Here is a 17,146-nt window from a genome sequence, read left to right as displayed (position 1 = left end):
TAATAATTGCACAACATAAATATAGGTTAATAAAACAATTTAGGGTTTCTGTCTCTGTGGAGTTTCCCAGGTTTTCCCTGTGTTTGTGCTCTCTGGTGTATTGTCACTGCAACACTGAGCAAGATGAAGCGGTCAATTTGATGCGGAAGATTAATTAAACACAAAAAATAAAACATAGTGAAAATTATTACCTTTCTATTCTATTCTAACACAATAGCAGTAAGTTTCCAGTGTCCTGTCAGATGAGCTAGGGAATAAAATCAAACCTGATACAAATTGACAAGATAAAAATGGTTTTGCTGGGCAAAGCACTCTCTTATCAAAGTAAATATAAATTATTTTTCTTTCATAGGGACAAATCCACCGCTACTTCACATTCTTCATCTCATTAACTATTATTTATATTGTGTGTCAGCAGCACGATGCATAAAATTATGCAGATATGGGGAGCAGCTTTGGGTAATACTTACATTATTTGATCTCAGTTATTTTAACCTTGGCATAATTGTTGGTGCTAAATGGGGTTGTTTAAGCATTTCTACAGTTAGTGGTCTCCTTGTATTTTCATACACAACAGTCCCTAGAGTTTACTCAGAATGGTAATATAAAGAAAAACATTCAAACACCTTGTTAAAGGGATGTCAACAGAGAATGGCCAAAACGGATCGAGCTGACAGAAACATATCTCAGATAATTTATACGACTGTGGTGAGAAGAAAAGCATGTCAGAATGCACAGCGTAAACTTTGAGGTGTATGGGCTACAACAGCAGATGATGTCAAGTTTCACTCTTATCTGCCAAGCATCATGTCACAAAACAAAAGTCTTTTCAAACTGGTTTCATGAACATGACAATGAGTTCAGTGCTCTTCATTTGCCTTCCTAGACACAGGATCTAAATCCAATAGAACATCTTTGGGATGTGTGAAAGTGCACTTCTTTTCTTTTCTTTCTTTCTTTTTTATTATTTTTATAGCACACATTATACATCAGACGTTGCCTAAGGTGCTTCACAAACAGTCGTATAAAGCATTTAACCCTTGTATTTTCCTCCTATGCAAATTAGGATCGCCGAGTCAACTTGACTTTGTCTGTTTTGACTGCTTATAAAAAATGAACTATATATGATAGCCATTTTTTCTTCTTCACCTTTTTAGTCTAACTTGTTTTCAAAGTATTAACATATATTTTGCAAAAAAAATTAAATAAAATAAATATACATATTTGGTTTAATAAACCTTATTTATATACAAAAATGCCTATTTTTTGGTAAAAAAAACAAAACAAAACAGAAATTTTGAATTATTTTCACTATAGAGGCGCAAAAGTTGATGCACAATTACAGGCTGGTATATTTCAAAGGCAGGATATTGTTTTGAAACCATTTTGACCATATTTAATGTCAGCAAATAATAAAACCTGTTTTTTCCAGGCCAAATTGACTTGAATGCTTATAAATCAAAAATTCTACAATGATCACCATTCTGTGTGTAATATCTATTTTACACTTATAATATCTATTTTGCCCACCTGATGTCATCTGATCAACCAACAACAGGCTACACACACACAACCACCCCCACCCCCCCCTCAAAAACATGGCATAATTTCATGTGAATAAAACTTCTTTTACACTCCTTATGTTTTTTTTATTATACTTATTTTAGGAACGATAAACCTTATGTAATTATGCCATGTTTTTGAGTAAAATAAGCAGAAATTATTAATTATTATTTTTGATAACCCCTGACTGATAAATGTCAAACATTACTCAGCATATCTCTAGGCCAGGGGTTGGCAACCTTAAACACTCAAAGAGCCATTTTGACCCGTTTCCCACAGAAAAAATACCACAGGGAGCCACAAAACCCTTGTGACATCTAAAATGAAGATAACACTGTATATATCGTTTTTTACTTTTATGGAAACTATAGAAAAAAACTGTAGTGTGTTGCATTTATGAAATAAATTAACTGCTACCGATTAAACGCAATTTTATTTCTGCAGGCAAACAAAAATATTTTGAACAGTTTCAACTAACCTTAAGAAAAAAGACGCTGGGTTGAAGGTTACTTTCAAATAAAATGTTTAATATATAATTGAGTCCTTCGTATTCATGACCAGGGCTCTCAAGTTTTGAAGACAGGCAAGCATGACGTCTCCAACCCCTCGCTTTTTTTCATTGGATTTTGCGTTAAATCTTTCCCAGATAGTGCTAATTTCTGATTGGCTATTGTGTAGCCTCTTTTTTTTGATTGGCTGATAAGTGTCAGACTCGACTAAGAACTGAGACGCGCTTGATTCCTGCCTGGTTCCATAGAGACAGCGGTGCGAACTGATACATTTTGGGCGCTGCGGCTTATTAAATATATGATAGTCAAAAAGTTTTTCTGCGTAAGAATATGATGTGCGGCGGGAGAGCGTGAGAAAAGACCGAAATGCGTGACTGTCACTCTCAATGCGTGACATTGACATAAAAAATTAAACTTGCCGGCTGCAGCAAATCGACAATGCGCCTACTTCTGTGTGTCGGATTTCGCAAGTCAGCAGTTATGACGCATATTTTGAGCGACCAAAAAAAATAAACACTGTTTATTTTAATGTTACAAGAGCATCATGATCGTAGAATTTATAATTACATTTTTTTTAAAACTAACTAACAAAAATAAAAAAATTAAATTAAATATTTATTTTCCAAATCTACAGGGAGCCGCAGCAGAGGGATGAAAGAGCCACTTGCGGCTCCGGAGCCGCGGGTTGCCGACCCCTGCTCTAGGCCAAAGCTGACTTATACAACTAAATTTATAAATAAGAGAGGAAACAAATATGATTTGCAAAACACATATTTTATTTTTGAACTTCTTTATAGAAATATGAACGTGTGTGCATGTGTGAAAATGTGTAGCCTTTGTTTTGTCTAGAGGCCAACCGAAATGCAATGGCCAATTCTTTTAACAGTGTTTAACTGTGTGTGTGTGTGTGTGTGTGTGTGTGTGTGTGTGTGTGTGTGTGTGTGTGTGTGTGTGAAGCTTGTTGGTAGATCAGATTTTGCCCCCAGCTGGACAAATGCATATAGCAAGTGTGAAATATTTACAAATGAGTAGCTTTTGTTTTGTCTGACCTAATGAAATGCAATGCCCAATTTGTGTGTTTGTGTGTGTGTGTGTGTGTGTGTGTGTGTGTGTGTGTGTGTGTGTGTGTGTGTAGTATCATTTCGGTAGATCATATTTTGCCCTCTGCTAGGCAAAGGCATATCAAAAGTGTGAAATATTTACAAATGTTTGGCTTTTTTTTTCTTTCTGGAGGCCTAATGAAATGCAATGCCCAATTTGTGTGTGTGTTTGTGTGTGTGTGTGTGCGTGTGTGTGTTTGGTATGTGTGTGTTTTTAATGCATGTGTTAGTGGACATTTTATGTGTGCATTTTTGTGTCTGTTCATTGCACTGAAAAGGGCAAAAGTTCATAATTTGGAACAATCCTGGTAAATTTCAGCCAAATATGTGGCAGAAAACCCAAGTTATGACACATTAAACTTTTCTAAACCTTCCAGCAGGGGTCAGATTGACCCCAGGAAAATATCAGGCTTAATTTAAGAGTTACATACAACCACAATGGAGTATAAGAAAAATACAAAAAAAAACAAAAAACAAGCAGACATTAAAACAAAAGAAAGCTACCCTATCACTAGCAAAAACACAAAGGCCAAGCCACCTCAAACTGCCCCCCCATGCTACCTCTAATACATGGGTTTTTAACAAGGCCTTAAACACAACCGGAGACTTTGTCGATCTGACGGAGTGCGGAAGGTCATTCCATAGTATAGGACCAACATGCGAGAATGCTCTGTCACCTTTACCTTTATAATTTGTTCTCACAGTCACAAGGAGATAATGGTTCTCTGATCAACGACCTAGACGGGTGTATACCGACAACAAATCTGAAAGATATGGTGGTGCCAATTTATGTAGTGCTTTGAAAACCAGAACAATAATCTTGTAATGCACTCTATACTGGACTGGCAGCTAATTCAAGGATCTCAATAAAGGTGTAACATGGTCCATTTTCTTGGCTGACTTAATCATTCTGGCCGCATCATTTTGTATATTTTGCAGAGCTTTTTTTTTTTATCAATCCCATCACACAGAGATTTACAATAGTCCAACACTTGAAAACTCTGCTGAAACTGTGTGATGCAATCATTTCAGCATGGACCAGAATCTGAAAGAAATGTTTCTAACATATTGTGGAACCCATGCCAGGAAGAACTGAGGCTGTTTTGAGCGCAAAGGGAAACGCTACTCAGTATTAGTATTGTGTGCTCAGTAGTGCAAAGAGCTTTACATATAAGCTCTATATACTGTGTATTTCATAATTAATTTTATGAGATTTATTACATAAATGTCTTTCATTCTCCTCAATGTGCTGTATTGACTGAATTGTAATAAAAGATGCATATAAAGGGAAGGTTAAATGTGTTAAATAGAATGTCTTTTACACTGGTTTTGCCGAAATTTATTATGCATTTACCAAACTGACAAATAAGAGACAGTTTTTGTGCAAAGGTATGTAGAAGTCTAGGATAATCTTTAAGCTCTGACATGTTGAGGCAGTGTGGGTGGATGTCACATGAGAGCAGCAGGGATAAGATAACACTATGAACGGAGACTACAAATAATATAAATAGAACTAAATATCATAGCCTGCCAGTAAGTTACATACATCTCCATCAAAAATTTCTATACAGTTTAAACATTTTTAAGAGGTTTTCAAGTCCCATAAGCTTTTTAAAAAAAAATGTAACCTGCTGTAAATTACATTCAGACTTAACAATTGTAAAGCATTGCTACTGTATGGCTCAGAAGAAACTCCACACTGTTAGTGTAGAAATGAGCTCACTGTACTGTATGTGTCTAAAAACACTGACCCACATTAGCATATTGTGTCTGTCTGCACTAAGCTGTCAGGTCAGGGACAGAAAGCAGTGTATCTGCGTATCTCGGCAGGATTTATGTTTTAGTGCACACTGAGGGCTTACGAGTATGAAAATCACAAAGGATCATTAATTACTAAGCTAGCAGTCTATTATTCATGAGAATGAATAATGAAGAATGAAGTCATGAGAAAAAACTTATAGCTGAGGAATTTTCACAGCATGATCAGCAGCTTAGGAACTTAGTGGCCATTTATTACGAGTGAAGCGGTAAATCAATAAGAACAGCCATGGTTTCACAAGTGCATCATTTATTAGGCAAAAGTGGGTTGATTAGCAGGTGGCCTTCAGAAAAGAAATCCTTATAAATCACGATCATTTTCAAATCAGTTCATTCAACCATAATCATAACTTCCCTTTCAGTACATTATTATTGGTATAATGTTGGGAACATTACATTTCGTTTTTTACCATAACCGTATAATGTGATTCAGTGAAAGTGCATTTAAAGACAAGATATGTTTAGATACATTACTTTTTCTTGGGCTTGATTACAGACCTGACTATTCTGCTCCAACAATTTCCCTGGAAGCCCATTAGAGAACCAGAGCTCTGTGGAGGCATTTTAGTTCCCCGTTTATGTACCCCATCCAACCTTCTCCATAGCAACCCATAAAGTAACACTATAATTGAACATAATATGCACTTATGGCTTTTTCCCTGGATAGTTCTCTTCAACCAGAAGAAGGAAAACAGCTGGGTGAATAATAAGAGGGTCAAAAGCTAGGGCAACATCTTCTGGAGCTTTCTTTTCCTTGGCTGTAGGAGAGTCATTTCATGTACTTAATTAGACAGGATTAATCACCATAGCAACAACTGCATAGGAGATTTCAACACATAGAAATGGCTTCTGGAATAAGGTACGTAATGACAGAGGCCTAGAAAAAAAGATAATTGATGCAAAAATATTTAAATATCTAGTGTCTGAATTCAATCAACTAGACTGTCTTTTAAACTTATAGGGTTATACAAAGTAATATAGCTGAATGTTATACAGAATGAAATGTGCAACTAGGAAACATTTTTATACAGAAAAGATTAATCTTTTATCATAACCACTAGAGAAGTGTTGTTATAATGTCTAATACTAATACACAAACCACTTTCTTTGTGTTTGACTGTGTGTGTGTTTGTGTGTGTGTTTGTGTGTGTGTGTTTGTGTGAGTGCGTGTGAGAGTGTGTCTGTCCCTTACTTTCGTTTAATGTTTAAAGATTTGCTGTCCTGTCATCCAAATAATTGAAGAACACTCCTCTTAATTGCTTCTAAGGTCTTCTGGGATACTGAAGTAGGTTCAGCACCTAAAGCCCGTTAATCCATTTGAACATCTTCAGAATAAACAAACACAGCTTACTGAAGTGTAAGCTTTGAAATAACATTGTAGAAGGGAGGTTTTGTGTGCAAATGTTGGTTTATCATGAAACAAAATATTATCATCAAAACCAACACCTCATTTCCAATAAAGTTTCCTTAAAAGGACAGATCAGAAAGTGAATGCGTAAACCACTCCAACCACCACAATGTTCCCAATAGTGGCAATGATGGCGATCCACAGCCAGATAGCATCAGTGGAGACTCGCTGCTGCTCATCGTGTTGAGTCTGAACCATGGTCATGGGAGCCGCATTCACACTGGCAGATGAATTGAAGAGAGAATGTTCAGTGCTGTAATCATCGTTGGGTGATGAGTCCATGAATGCTCCTGTCATAACTGGGATCTGTATAAAAAAGGTAAATATTTTCATACCAATAAAATGCTAAAGAAAACTTTAAATTAAGTTCATGTTGTAGTTTGGTACTGGCAGAAAGAATATGCTTTTTCAAAAATAAAATATGCAATAGAGAGATAGAATTGTTTCCTATCTACTAAATCAATTCATAAATCTTTGCTATGCTCACTTAGTTAAAAGTCTATTTAACTCTGAGTGTGATTAACAAGCCAGAACACATTAAGTGAAGGACACATTTTGAGAACCAGTCATTTTATTGGCACGATCTCTCTCCATTTAGAAAATAATACATTTGCTGTGACCATGCTTCCCAAAGCATTTGCATATCCTTATTAAATTGATTATTTAAGCTTACCTCAATCACCTCACAGAACTACTGGCAAATTGGAACAGACTTTTTATATAACCCTCATGTATATTTTTACACATGCAAAACCTTTGGTGTGAACTTATGCTTAATTAATGTTTAGTGAATATTTAAAAAGGAGAAAGTTAAAGTATTTAAGGCAATTACAGTCCTAGAAAGGCCCAGTATAAGACATAATGTAAGATGTAACAAGCATATATTCATTTTGACTATAATTACCGTATGAGTTGAAGTGTCTTCACAAATCTAAAATAGATTTAAGGCATGAAAAGAGATGTAAAGATAAATACAGTAGGAACCATAATTTAACCCGCAGTTTCATAGCATGATGGAAAGAGTCATGAACCTAACTTCGGAGTAACCGAATGACAGGATTAAGGCTAAGTTATGCAAAGACTCTAAAAAGTTTTGTTGGCACACAATTGGATGACTCATCCTTGAATTGAAATTCATGGCATGAAAGGATGTTAGTGTCCTTTGCAGATTACTTGTAATCTTTTTATAGTTTTATGACTTATGGCTTATATCTTCTATGTTGGGAAAAGAAAAAAAGAAAGAAAGCAGAGGAGTCAAAACAAACCTTAAAAACAGAATTAGCCTACATTTTATATAACTATACAGATATGCTTTCCTATTGTTTATTCTACACTATTACTTTTCATCCTGATGTTATAATGATAACAATAAGCATAGTTTGTTGAAAAGTGATGTGAAATCTAACATTATCTGCAGAACTCTATTACAGAACCACTGAAATGGTCGAGATGTTTCTGCTGGGCCTTAGTAATTACAGGGGGCTTCTTTATCATAATCTAAATAAGAGCCAGTAGAAAAATATATTATGATTATGATGCCACCATTATTTGTAATTGATAGCTAATGTGTTATAAGGACTAAACATGGAAAATGCATTTAAATGTATTGATTTCTGACTACAGTCATTGTTGTAGCAGGGTAGCAGTTGCTGAAGCAGTTCATACCCTGCCCGTGAATGAAATATAATTACTCATATTTATTCCAAATCAGTATCTATTCATGGCACATGTGATGTTACAAAATACTGAATTGGAAACAGGTTTAGGTAATTGCATTCACTAGGCTGAGGATACAATACATCATGTCCATAACTGATGCAATAACAAGACAGACCTAGTGAGATATATAAACAATAATAATTTTATTTAAACTGTTCTATTCTGAAATTACATAATGAGGCTGTCTCTGGAGATGGGTGAGTGGGCCAAACAGTAATGGAAGTAATTAAAGTCCTGTATGGCCATCCGGATGCACCTGAGCAATTATATAAGAGTGCAGAACCAGACATTGAAATTTCCAATGCTTTTAAGGCTCTTATAATGCATTTATTGGAAGTGGTATCCCACTATTTTGCTCAGAATTTGTACCGTTTGCTTAGGCAATGGAGTGTTTCAGATGCTGCATATATAGTTCAAACAGTGAAACACATTATAAACATTTCACTTATTTATGACTAAAATTGTTTGTTGTATTAGATGTAGTAGTAATTCATCTTCATTCAAAGCACAACTGCGATAAAAGTATTAGAAATGATAATTAATTATGAAGAATTATGAAGTTCTAGCAATTTAAGGGGTTAAGCATAGCATTAATAAGGAAGCCATGAAAAGAAAAATAAATATTGAAAATTGTAAATTTCAGTTAATTTATTATTTTTGATCATATTAACATATCTGCTACTACTGAACTAACAGAGCAATATTACTTTAAGGCTTTTCTGATTTCATTCACTCATTAATTTTCTACCACTTATCCAAACTTCTTGGGTCACGGGGAGCCTGTGCCTATCTCAGGCGTCATCGGGCATCAAGGCAGGATACACCCTGGACGGAGTGCCAACCCATTGCAGAGCACACTCACGCAGTAATATTCACTCACGCAATCACTACGGACAATTTTCCAGAGATGCCAATCAACCTACCATGCATGTCTTTGGACAGAGGAAACCCCCGAGGCATGGGGAGAACATGCAAACTCCAAACACACAAGGCGGAGGTGGGAATCGAACCCCCAACCCTGGAGGTGTGAGGCGAACGTGCTAACCACTAAGCCACCGTGCCGCCTGGTTTTCTGATTTTTTATATTTTTTTACTGAACTAAAATAATAAACAATATTTTACTGATTCTTAAGAACAATTAATTTACATCAGGCTGATTTTATTCATTCACCTTCAGTAACTGGTTTAACCTGGTCAGGGATAGATGGTACACTTCACCATTGCAAGGAACCATGTTATTGGGGATCATTGCTATAGCCAACAATAAAGACTCTTGTTAATACAAAATTATACACAGTCATTGCAAATAAAAGACAGACCTTCTCTGATTTTATTAGTCCATTGAACGGTTTCATGATATTACAAATTTGTTGTGTTCAAATTTAACTGATGTGCCAAAGTATTCACAATTCATCAAATGCTAACAGGAAAGCAGTGAAATACCTGATTAAACACAACAAATATTTATCAGCAGGCCCAAATATCATAAAAAAATACCAATAATTACATAATAGGTGTTGCTAGGATACAGAACCACTAAAACGAACCACTGTGTTCGTACCACTGATAATGGATTTAAAAGTATTGGCAACTTTTCTACACAAAGAATATTATCTCAGAAAAACTAAACAGTGGAGAAGGTGAGGATATGCTCTTTCTAACCACTTGTGCCATTTCAGATAATACATGATGAAAATCTGTTTTTAATTGAGTGTGAATTAGATGAACCTCTGACGTGAAAATGCTTTTTAGATTTAAACCCTGTCACTTAATTTTTTTTAATGCACATTTCCTACAGAGTCAACCAATAATACACAGGCATACTACTGCTGCTGTTGTCACAGTACATGGACTGATGCATCATACTTCTCCTTCACAGCATCAAGCGTTCTGCCCTTTCTGCATTATTCAGGTATTGGTTCTGTTCCTAATATTAATGAACTGGGCTATACAATAGTTATTTCTGTAAGCTGAGGGATTTAATATTGTTTAAAGGCAAGGTGATTCTGAAACAGACAATTTAGGGCTCTTAAGTATCTGAATTTCCACATGTGCACATGCAGTGCATCTGTCAAATTGTAAAGGAATGATATATGCACTGGGAAGAATAAGGCTCTCTTTTAAGAAAAACTCTTTCAGCATTTGTTTTGTTCGCTGTCAGAACAATTTCTGCGTCAGCTGAATCATGTGTTTTACACCAGTGTTGTTTTAGCCAGAGAAAACCATCTTGGTATACCTTAACATTAATCAAATCATTTTTACTAGCAGACTCAGTGTTATTTCTCAAATTAAATATTTTTCAACTTTAACACAAACATAATATACTATATCTTTTTTTGGCATTGGTTTGAGTTTTATTCAGTTTTGAATATATACTTTTTGAGTATTGAGTATACAGTATTTTAGAATATACTACAATAGCTCAGTCTTTATATGCACTTTAGTGTCCATCTATTAAACTTGACAACATAAGCAGCCTACACACGTGGATGATGAAACTTTGAATACTCTGAATAACAGTAAAACAGGAAGCACAGACAGCAGTAAACATGAGTGTATTCATGCAATCTCTAAATGCTTTTAATATAAATTTGCCAAATGCCTAACTGGCCCTTTTAATGTGCTCTTCACGTAGTCAGTTGTCTCTAGCTTGTTGCTAGGGTAACATGTTAACCATAAAATACATCTTCTTGGTAACTGAAGGAGGGAGAAAAAAAAAAGTGTTATTGCTTTTCTTTCAGATTTTAAAAGTCCATCGGGTTATTGCACACTAAATTTATTTATTGAGCTCAATTATTATTATTATTAATTTTATACAGGTAAAAGGTATTATTATTTTATACAGTTTTTTGGTAACAGGGTCTTTAAAAGCAAATAAACAAAATGAGGAAAAAAGTCTGAGTAAAAGTTACTGAAATCTTTAAGGAGGTGGTTAGATTAGTAGCAGTTTTGGCTTTTGGCTCCATTGTAAATCCTGGTCTCCTCTAGATGCATGTTGCAATGAGCAACTTTAGGGTGAGGGTAGAAGTGATTTTATAGAAGACAGAATGTTTCATATTCTTTTTAACTTTAATACAATTCAAAGATATGGAGCTAATTATGTGCTCAAATTAATTACAAAATTACCAACTGAATCATGATTTTGTGAACTTATTATTATATAATTACAAATCAGTACAAAATGTTATTTGTAGGATCAATTGTTATAATGCTTCTGGCACCTTATCTACCTTACCTACCAACCAGTAAACCACTAAACCAACCACTAAATCAGGTTTACACCTGCCAACCGTACTACATTAAACAAGTACAAACATTCAGGTAGAATTTAAGTGGACACTGCATATGTGAGCCATTAACAGACTGCTTACTTATCCATAAAGTTAGCTGGACTGATGCAAAGATCTCTTAGTAACAAGTTGGACCTAGTGCTCGCAGTATATAATATGTCTATCTCCAGTCCCCCCTGAATTTATTGTATTGGCAAGGCCAATTCTTTTTTTGGTTTTTGATCAATATGAGTTGATACATCAGATTTTCCGTTTTTCTTATTTCCTGATATTTATGTCTAGATGTGTTAAAAAAAAGTAGAGGAAAAGTACTGGAGCGAATAGACTTAAAGTAAATACATAAGATTCTGTGTCAAATCATTCACTTGCAATAACTGTAATAGGCTGGCAACCCAATGACATCACCAAACTGTGTACTTCTTCAAGAATCTTAAGGGGTGGGGGAAGGGGGTCTTGTTCAAGAGGTGAAATGCATGCTCAATTAGGTTAAAGTCTGGTGATTGATTCACCCAGTCTAAAACCTTTCACTTTATCCTTTTCCTTGTCCTTTGTTGTGTTGGCAGTGTGTTCTCGGTCAGTGTCTTGCAGCCTGATGAAGTCCCTCCAATTTAAATTGGATGTATTTCACAGTAAATTGGCAGACAGAATGTTTCTTTAGATTTCTGAACTCATTCTGCTGCTACATCATCAATAAAAATTAGTGAGCTTGTTCCAGAAGTAGCTATGAAAACCCAGGTCATGACACTACCTTTACTGGGCTTGACTGATGAGCTCATATGTTTTGGATGATGAACAGATCCTTTCTTTTTCCAAAATATGACCTTTCCATAATTTTGGTTAATATTCGTTCCAACTACACCTCAGTACTTTTACAAATTACAGTCTGGCCTTCTGATTCTTCCTGCTAGTACACCAGTAACCCCCCAGATTATTGTACTGATGATGCCTAATACTTCAAGAGACAGATTCTAAACAACAAAACAGTTAAGTGCCGATGACATGTCAAGGGCAGAGACAAGACATGATCCAAAACAAAACATATACAGTAGTGCTGAAAACTGCAAGAAGGGAATACAAAATACAAAGATCTGAAAATGAAGCTAAAATTCTGACTCATGTTTTGATCTCAAACCCAAATGTATTCAGTGTATCGCAAAAAAAAAAAAAAAAAAAAAAAATCTAGCCATCTACACCTTCAGAGCCTAAGGGACATCTACCTAAAGTTACCTGTTTCTCACAAACCTGTGTCCTTCTCTGCTCCAACATCTATATATAATCTCTGAAATCTAGTCTGAAAATCATCATATTACAAACCGCTCACAGTGCTCAGTGTTTTCAACTAACCTCATGATTTGTGGTAAAAATCATGTTTCATAACAGAAAGCTTTCTTCTGATTCTTATTGTTATAAAAGCTACACCTTACAGACATTTAGTGCCTGCAAGAACTATTAAAGAAATGCAAGTCAGAATGTAAGATGTATCGGATTTGTCTGTGGAAGTATCACATATCCAAATGTGATCATTAAGATTCATTTTTTATCCAAACATAATACGACAGTTCACAGATACAGGGCTACATAGTGATATAGGGATTGCTACTGTACAAACTTTGCAATGCGGCGTCTGAATTGATAGCAGATTGTTTTAAGGCGAGAAATAAGGGAATCTATTTCTCCATGAATACCCCATATGCAAATATGGGGTGTGTGACCCTTAAAGGAAATATAGCTTGATTTCTAAAATTATTTTGTAATGTTGTGTTGTAATGTAGCTTTAAAGTAAAATCATATTAATCAGGAAAATTTACACACAGACACAGACACAGACACACACACGCTCGGCATTACAGCAATTCCTAAAAAGTTCCTAAATGTCAATCAATGAAGGCTTCTCTGTTGTCCAGGTTTTAACCAGAAGATAACAGCACTTTTCAAATGAGCTTTTAAACTTTGTCACAAAGCATCAACTTCAGTCTGCATTAGACTGTTAACATTGAAACAAAAAGTGCTGTCCTTGGGTTCTGTGCCCAGTCAAGGTATAAATGTTTTTTTGAAGGAACTTGCGCTAAAGGGATGAAACATTTAGGCCACCATCCAAAACATTTACACAGAAGTTTAGAACACAGATACATTCAATATTAAACAACTTCTTTTTTTTTAGTGAAATGAACAGCCAACAGAATCCCCATTGGCAAATGACCTCTGAGAGTAAATTTTTATTTAAAGATAGAACTAAACAATGTTGGTGTTATTTTAACCCCCAGGCATGAATTCTACAGAGTAAATGTTGTTTTACTGAAGTATGTACAAGTTAAAAGTAAATTCAACACATTATCAGGACTAATCCAATACTGTACTAATTCATTCATCATCAACAGTTGGGTTAACAATAGTACCAAACAAAATATTTTAATATTATTAGGGAATTGAAAAGAAGTGATTTATTGGCTTTTATTACATTTTTGTTATTGCGTAACAAAAGTCTAGGGCTCTTTGAGAGAAAATGAGGAAGCAAATGATTAGTGTTGATCTTTTATAGATACAAAATTTAGAGAGAGACAAAAAGAAAACATTACAAACATTAACAAGTCGTTGTTATGGAATAGGAATGCGCTATGCACGTGCATCGTGGTAAAGTACAGTGCACGTGTATGCGTCTAAAGATCAAAGGAAGTCGTGTTTTTCTGCCTGAATAATACACTGATAGAGCTTTTCCATATGTAGAGCAGCTTTTTTGGTAAAGGGACTAAGGAAATGTATATATCCTATTGTATCCATGCAAGATGGAAACCACGAATTTATATTTAAATTACACGTTATCTAACAAGACTTTGAAAGTAAGAGTTTACATGTAATTCTCCTGTTTAATGGGAACTGTAGGTTTTTCTAGCAGGTGCTTGCTGTGTTTGCGCGTGCACATGCATGGGCCACGCCCTCCCTCCCCTGATAAAGTTACAGGGTAAGTAATTATAGCACCTGTTCGTGTGTTTTTTTGGTGGTAGGGAAATGAGAAAATATATTTTACATACCTGCGTAGCCATAAATGTAAGATCCATTGTGGAGACTTTCGTTCAGCTGATCCGCGAGGAGGTGAAGAATATGCGCGTAAATGGCGCTATGTGTCCGAGCACCATGAGCGGAGTTCAGTGGAGAGACGAGACTCTTAGAAACTTAGACATATTAAGACGAGAATACATTTTACTGTCCTGAAACACACCGAGACACATAAACGAAACGGAGAGAATAAAGCATCCATGCGCTCTCTCTCTCTCTCTCTCTCTCTCTCTCTCTCTCAGCCCTTCTCTGTCTCAGTCTCTTTGTCTCTTTCCCTCCTTTGTCTGGATTTTGTAAATATTTTAAGTTGATGCATTACAAGCGCCTAAAACGCCCCCTTCCCCAGCTGCCTATTCTCTGTCTCTCTTTTTCTTTCTGCCTCAACCCACCTCAAGATTTTTTAAATATTTTAAGTTGATGCATTGCATGTGCCTAAAGATGCATTGCATGTGCCTCTCTCTCTCTCTCTCTCTCTCTCTCTCTCTCTCTCTCTCTCTCTCTCTCTCTCTCTCTCTCTCTCTCTCTCTCTCAAATACAGCTCAGGCCCACCTGGTTCTGTATGACTTAGACCTCCAGAGCACATGAAAGCTGGTTGTAAGACACCACCATTAGGCAAAGAAGCCAATGTACAGAGCATCATTCAGGCCTTGGAATGTCCCTCTGTCATCTCTCATTAGTAAGGCTAAGTGGAAAGGCATTTGTGGGCCTTTTTTTGAAGACTTCGAAGTATGTAAATACAGTGCATTTTTGAGTTTATGATATGAATGATGGAGAGACTTGTTCCCTTTCTGGATACCCTCCAGACATAAAAGCAGCAAACACAGCAGGCTGAGTGCTTTGTCCGTCCAGCACAACTGCCCTGGAGTGCCATTTGTCATCATACAGAATTGCATGCTAAGGAATAACATAAGACATTGTGTTCAGTCACATCTATCTATTGCAGTAGGCACTAGGAGGTTTATATTCCTGAAACCTAATCTGTGCACTTTAGGTTTAGCATTGTGTACAATACTTTAAAATTGTATTAAACTATTAGCAACACTGCATTTTTGCAAAATTACAGTTTTTATTGGCTGAAAGATTTATCTTTAGAGTACTTTGCTGAAGAGTTTTGTGTTTAGGGAGTAAGGGAATGGTCAGCTTTCAACAAGTAAGGCAGTCATCAATTTTGATCTAGTTCATTGCCTATGTGCTCTATACTTGAAAAAAGAAGGTCATCTGTTTAATCCTTGGGAAAAGCCCCAAGAGAATTAGACCTTCCAACAAGGGTTCTAGACTCCTCCATTCCACTGTGCTGCTACTCTAGACTATAGTTTAGCAAGGCATATGTAACAGAAATGACTCTTTTTTTTTAAACTGCAGGTTTTAGATTCTACTTTAACTATACCATATTTTACCTTATTTTTAGCCTTTAGACATTCACATATGGACAACTGACAACCCCTTGAGAAACTAATGTGGGCAATTACTGAAACTGGAATCAGATTAGCTATTGCAATTATTGATACAAGACACTATGAAGTGTTCTGTGATGCTTTTCTGGGAAAAAACAGGAGGCTGTGATAATAGAAGGCTCACACTTATCTTAAAATATTGTTCTGCTGTCTTTATACAACTCAGCAAATCAGTGCTAAATGCGAATAAAAGTCCTTCATAAAATTTACACAGTCTATAGAAATAAAATAAATAAATGCATATATAAATGAGTTTCTGTGTCTTGATGTTTACACAGAAAGAAAGCAGACAAGTGCATATAGACAGGGAGGAGAAGCTCTCCTGACATCTTGTTACATTTATGCCATCTACACCACCTATTTGTAATTATTTACATTACACCACCTATTTGCAATTATCACCATTCTCATAAAGAATTACATCAACATAATAAACAATAGTGTGTGTAATGTACTGAACAGTGACAGTGTCAGTGTCTTTCTTCCAATGGTCAGCAAATGTGGCTTGGAATGGCCTTTGTTTTGTCTGGAATATTTACAACAAACCGCCAAAACTGGGCCCATTCTCAAAGCAATCCATAAACAGGGCTGCAAGTCATCCTCTGTGATGGCATTACTGGAAATCAACACAAGCACTGACATACAAACTGAAAGAGAACACTAAAAGTGCTCTATCTTCTTGACACACACGTCTATGCTCTGGTATCCTGCATAGCATCAGTACATGATACATTACCTGTCTGTTGATTTTTATTTTCTTTTACCCTGTTGGATTTGTCTACTTTGTTTAATAAAACCTTGCATTTGTATCCAAAACCCTGTCTGCACCATCTGAATGATTCGTTTATGGCAGACCTACAGAACAGAGGAAACACATTTATAGCTCACTTTGGCTGATGTGATTAATGATAATGTTCACAACGCTAGTGTGCTGTTTGTGCTGGAACACATCAAATAATCTGCAAAAAACCTGCACCACCACAGGTGCCTTCAATTATAGTCATTGATTAGGTCACAAAATGTGACCTATGCATAATAATTGTAACTCTACTGCTATGTTTGGACGGTAGGATTCTTCTTTCTACGTCAATTAACTGTTCTAGATTTCTGCTACAAATCTGCATTGGTTGCTGATTTAAATATGCCATGGTAGTATATAAAATAGAAATATATTTGGGTTAAATATTGATTTTGTGCTTTCTTTTCATTCAAAAACCTAAGGCAGGAAGTG

At 35.8% G+C, this 17,146-nt stretch overlaps 1 protein-coding gene across 2 annotated transcripts; it reads right to left on the bottom strand.

Moving 5' to 3' along the window:
• Positions 1-5,223: 5,223 nt before the first annotated feature.
• LOC113659333 (uncharacterized protein C14orf132) lies at positions 5,224-14,953 on the bottom strand. Of its 2 annotated transcripts, XM_047821123.1 has the most exons (3): positions 14,437-14,953; positions 7,303-7,329; positions 5,224-6,704 (listed from the first exon to the last, which is right to left on the bottom strand). In XM_047821123.1, the coding sequence occupies exons 1-3, from the start codon at positions 14,461-14,463 to the stop codon at positions 6,471-6,473; spliced, it is 288 nt and encodes a 95-aa protein (XP_047677079.1). In that variant the 5' UTR covers positions 14,464-14,953; the 3' UTR covers positions 5,224-6,470. The 2 variants fall into 2 exon arrangements, with proteins under 2 accessions (XP_047677079.1, XP_027027840.1); XM_027172039.2 differs by lacking the exon at positions 7,303-7,329 and having other exon boundaries at positions 14,437-14,937.
• Between the last annotated feature and the right edge of the window lie 2,193 nt (positions 14,954-17,146).

The sequence above is a fragment of the Tachysurus fulvidraco genome, chromosome 12 (assembly GCF_022655615.1).
Source record: "Tachysurus fulvidraco isolate hzauxx_2018 chromosome 12, HZAU_PFXX_2.0, whole genome shotgun sequence".
NCBI classification, from domain to species: Eukaryota; Metazoa; Chordata; class Actinopteri; order Siluriformes; family Bagridae; genus Tachysurus; species Tachysurus fulvidraco.
The sequence above is the reverse complement of the archived record's forward strand: the minus strand, read 5'-3'. Positions and strand labels throughout refer to the sequence as shown.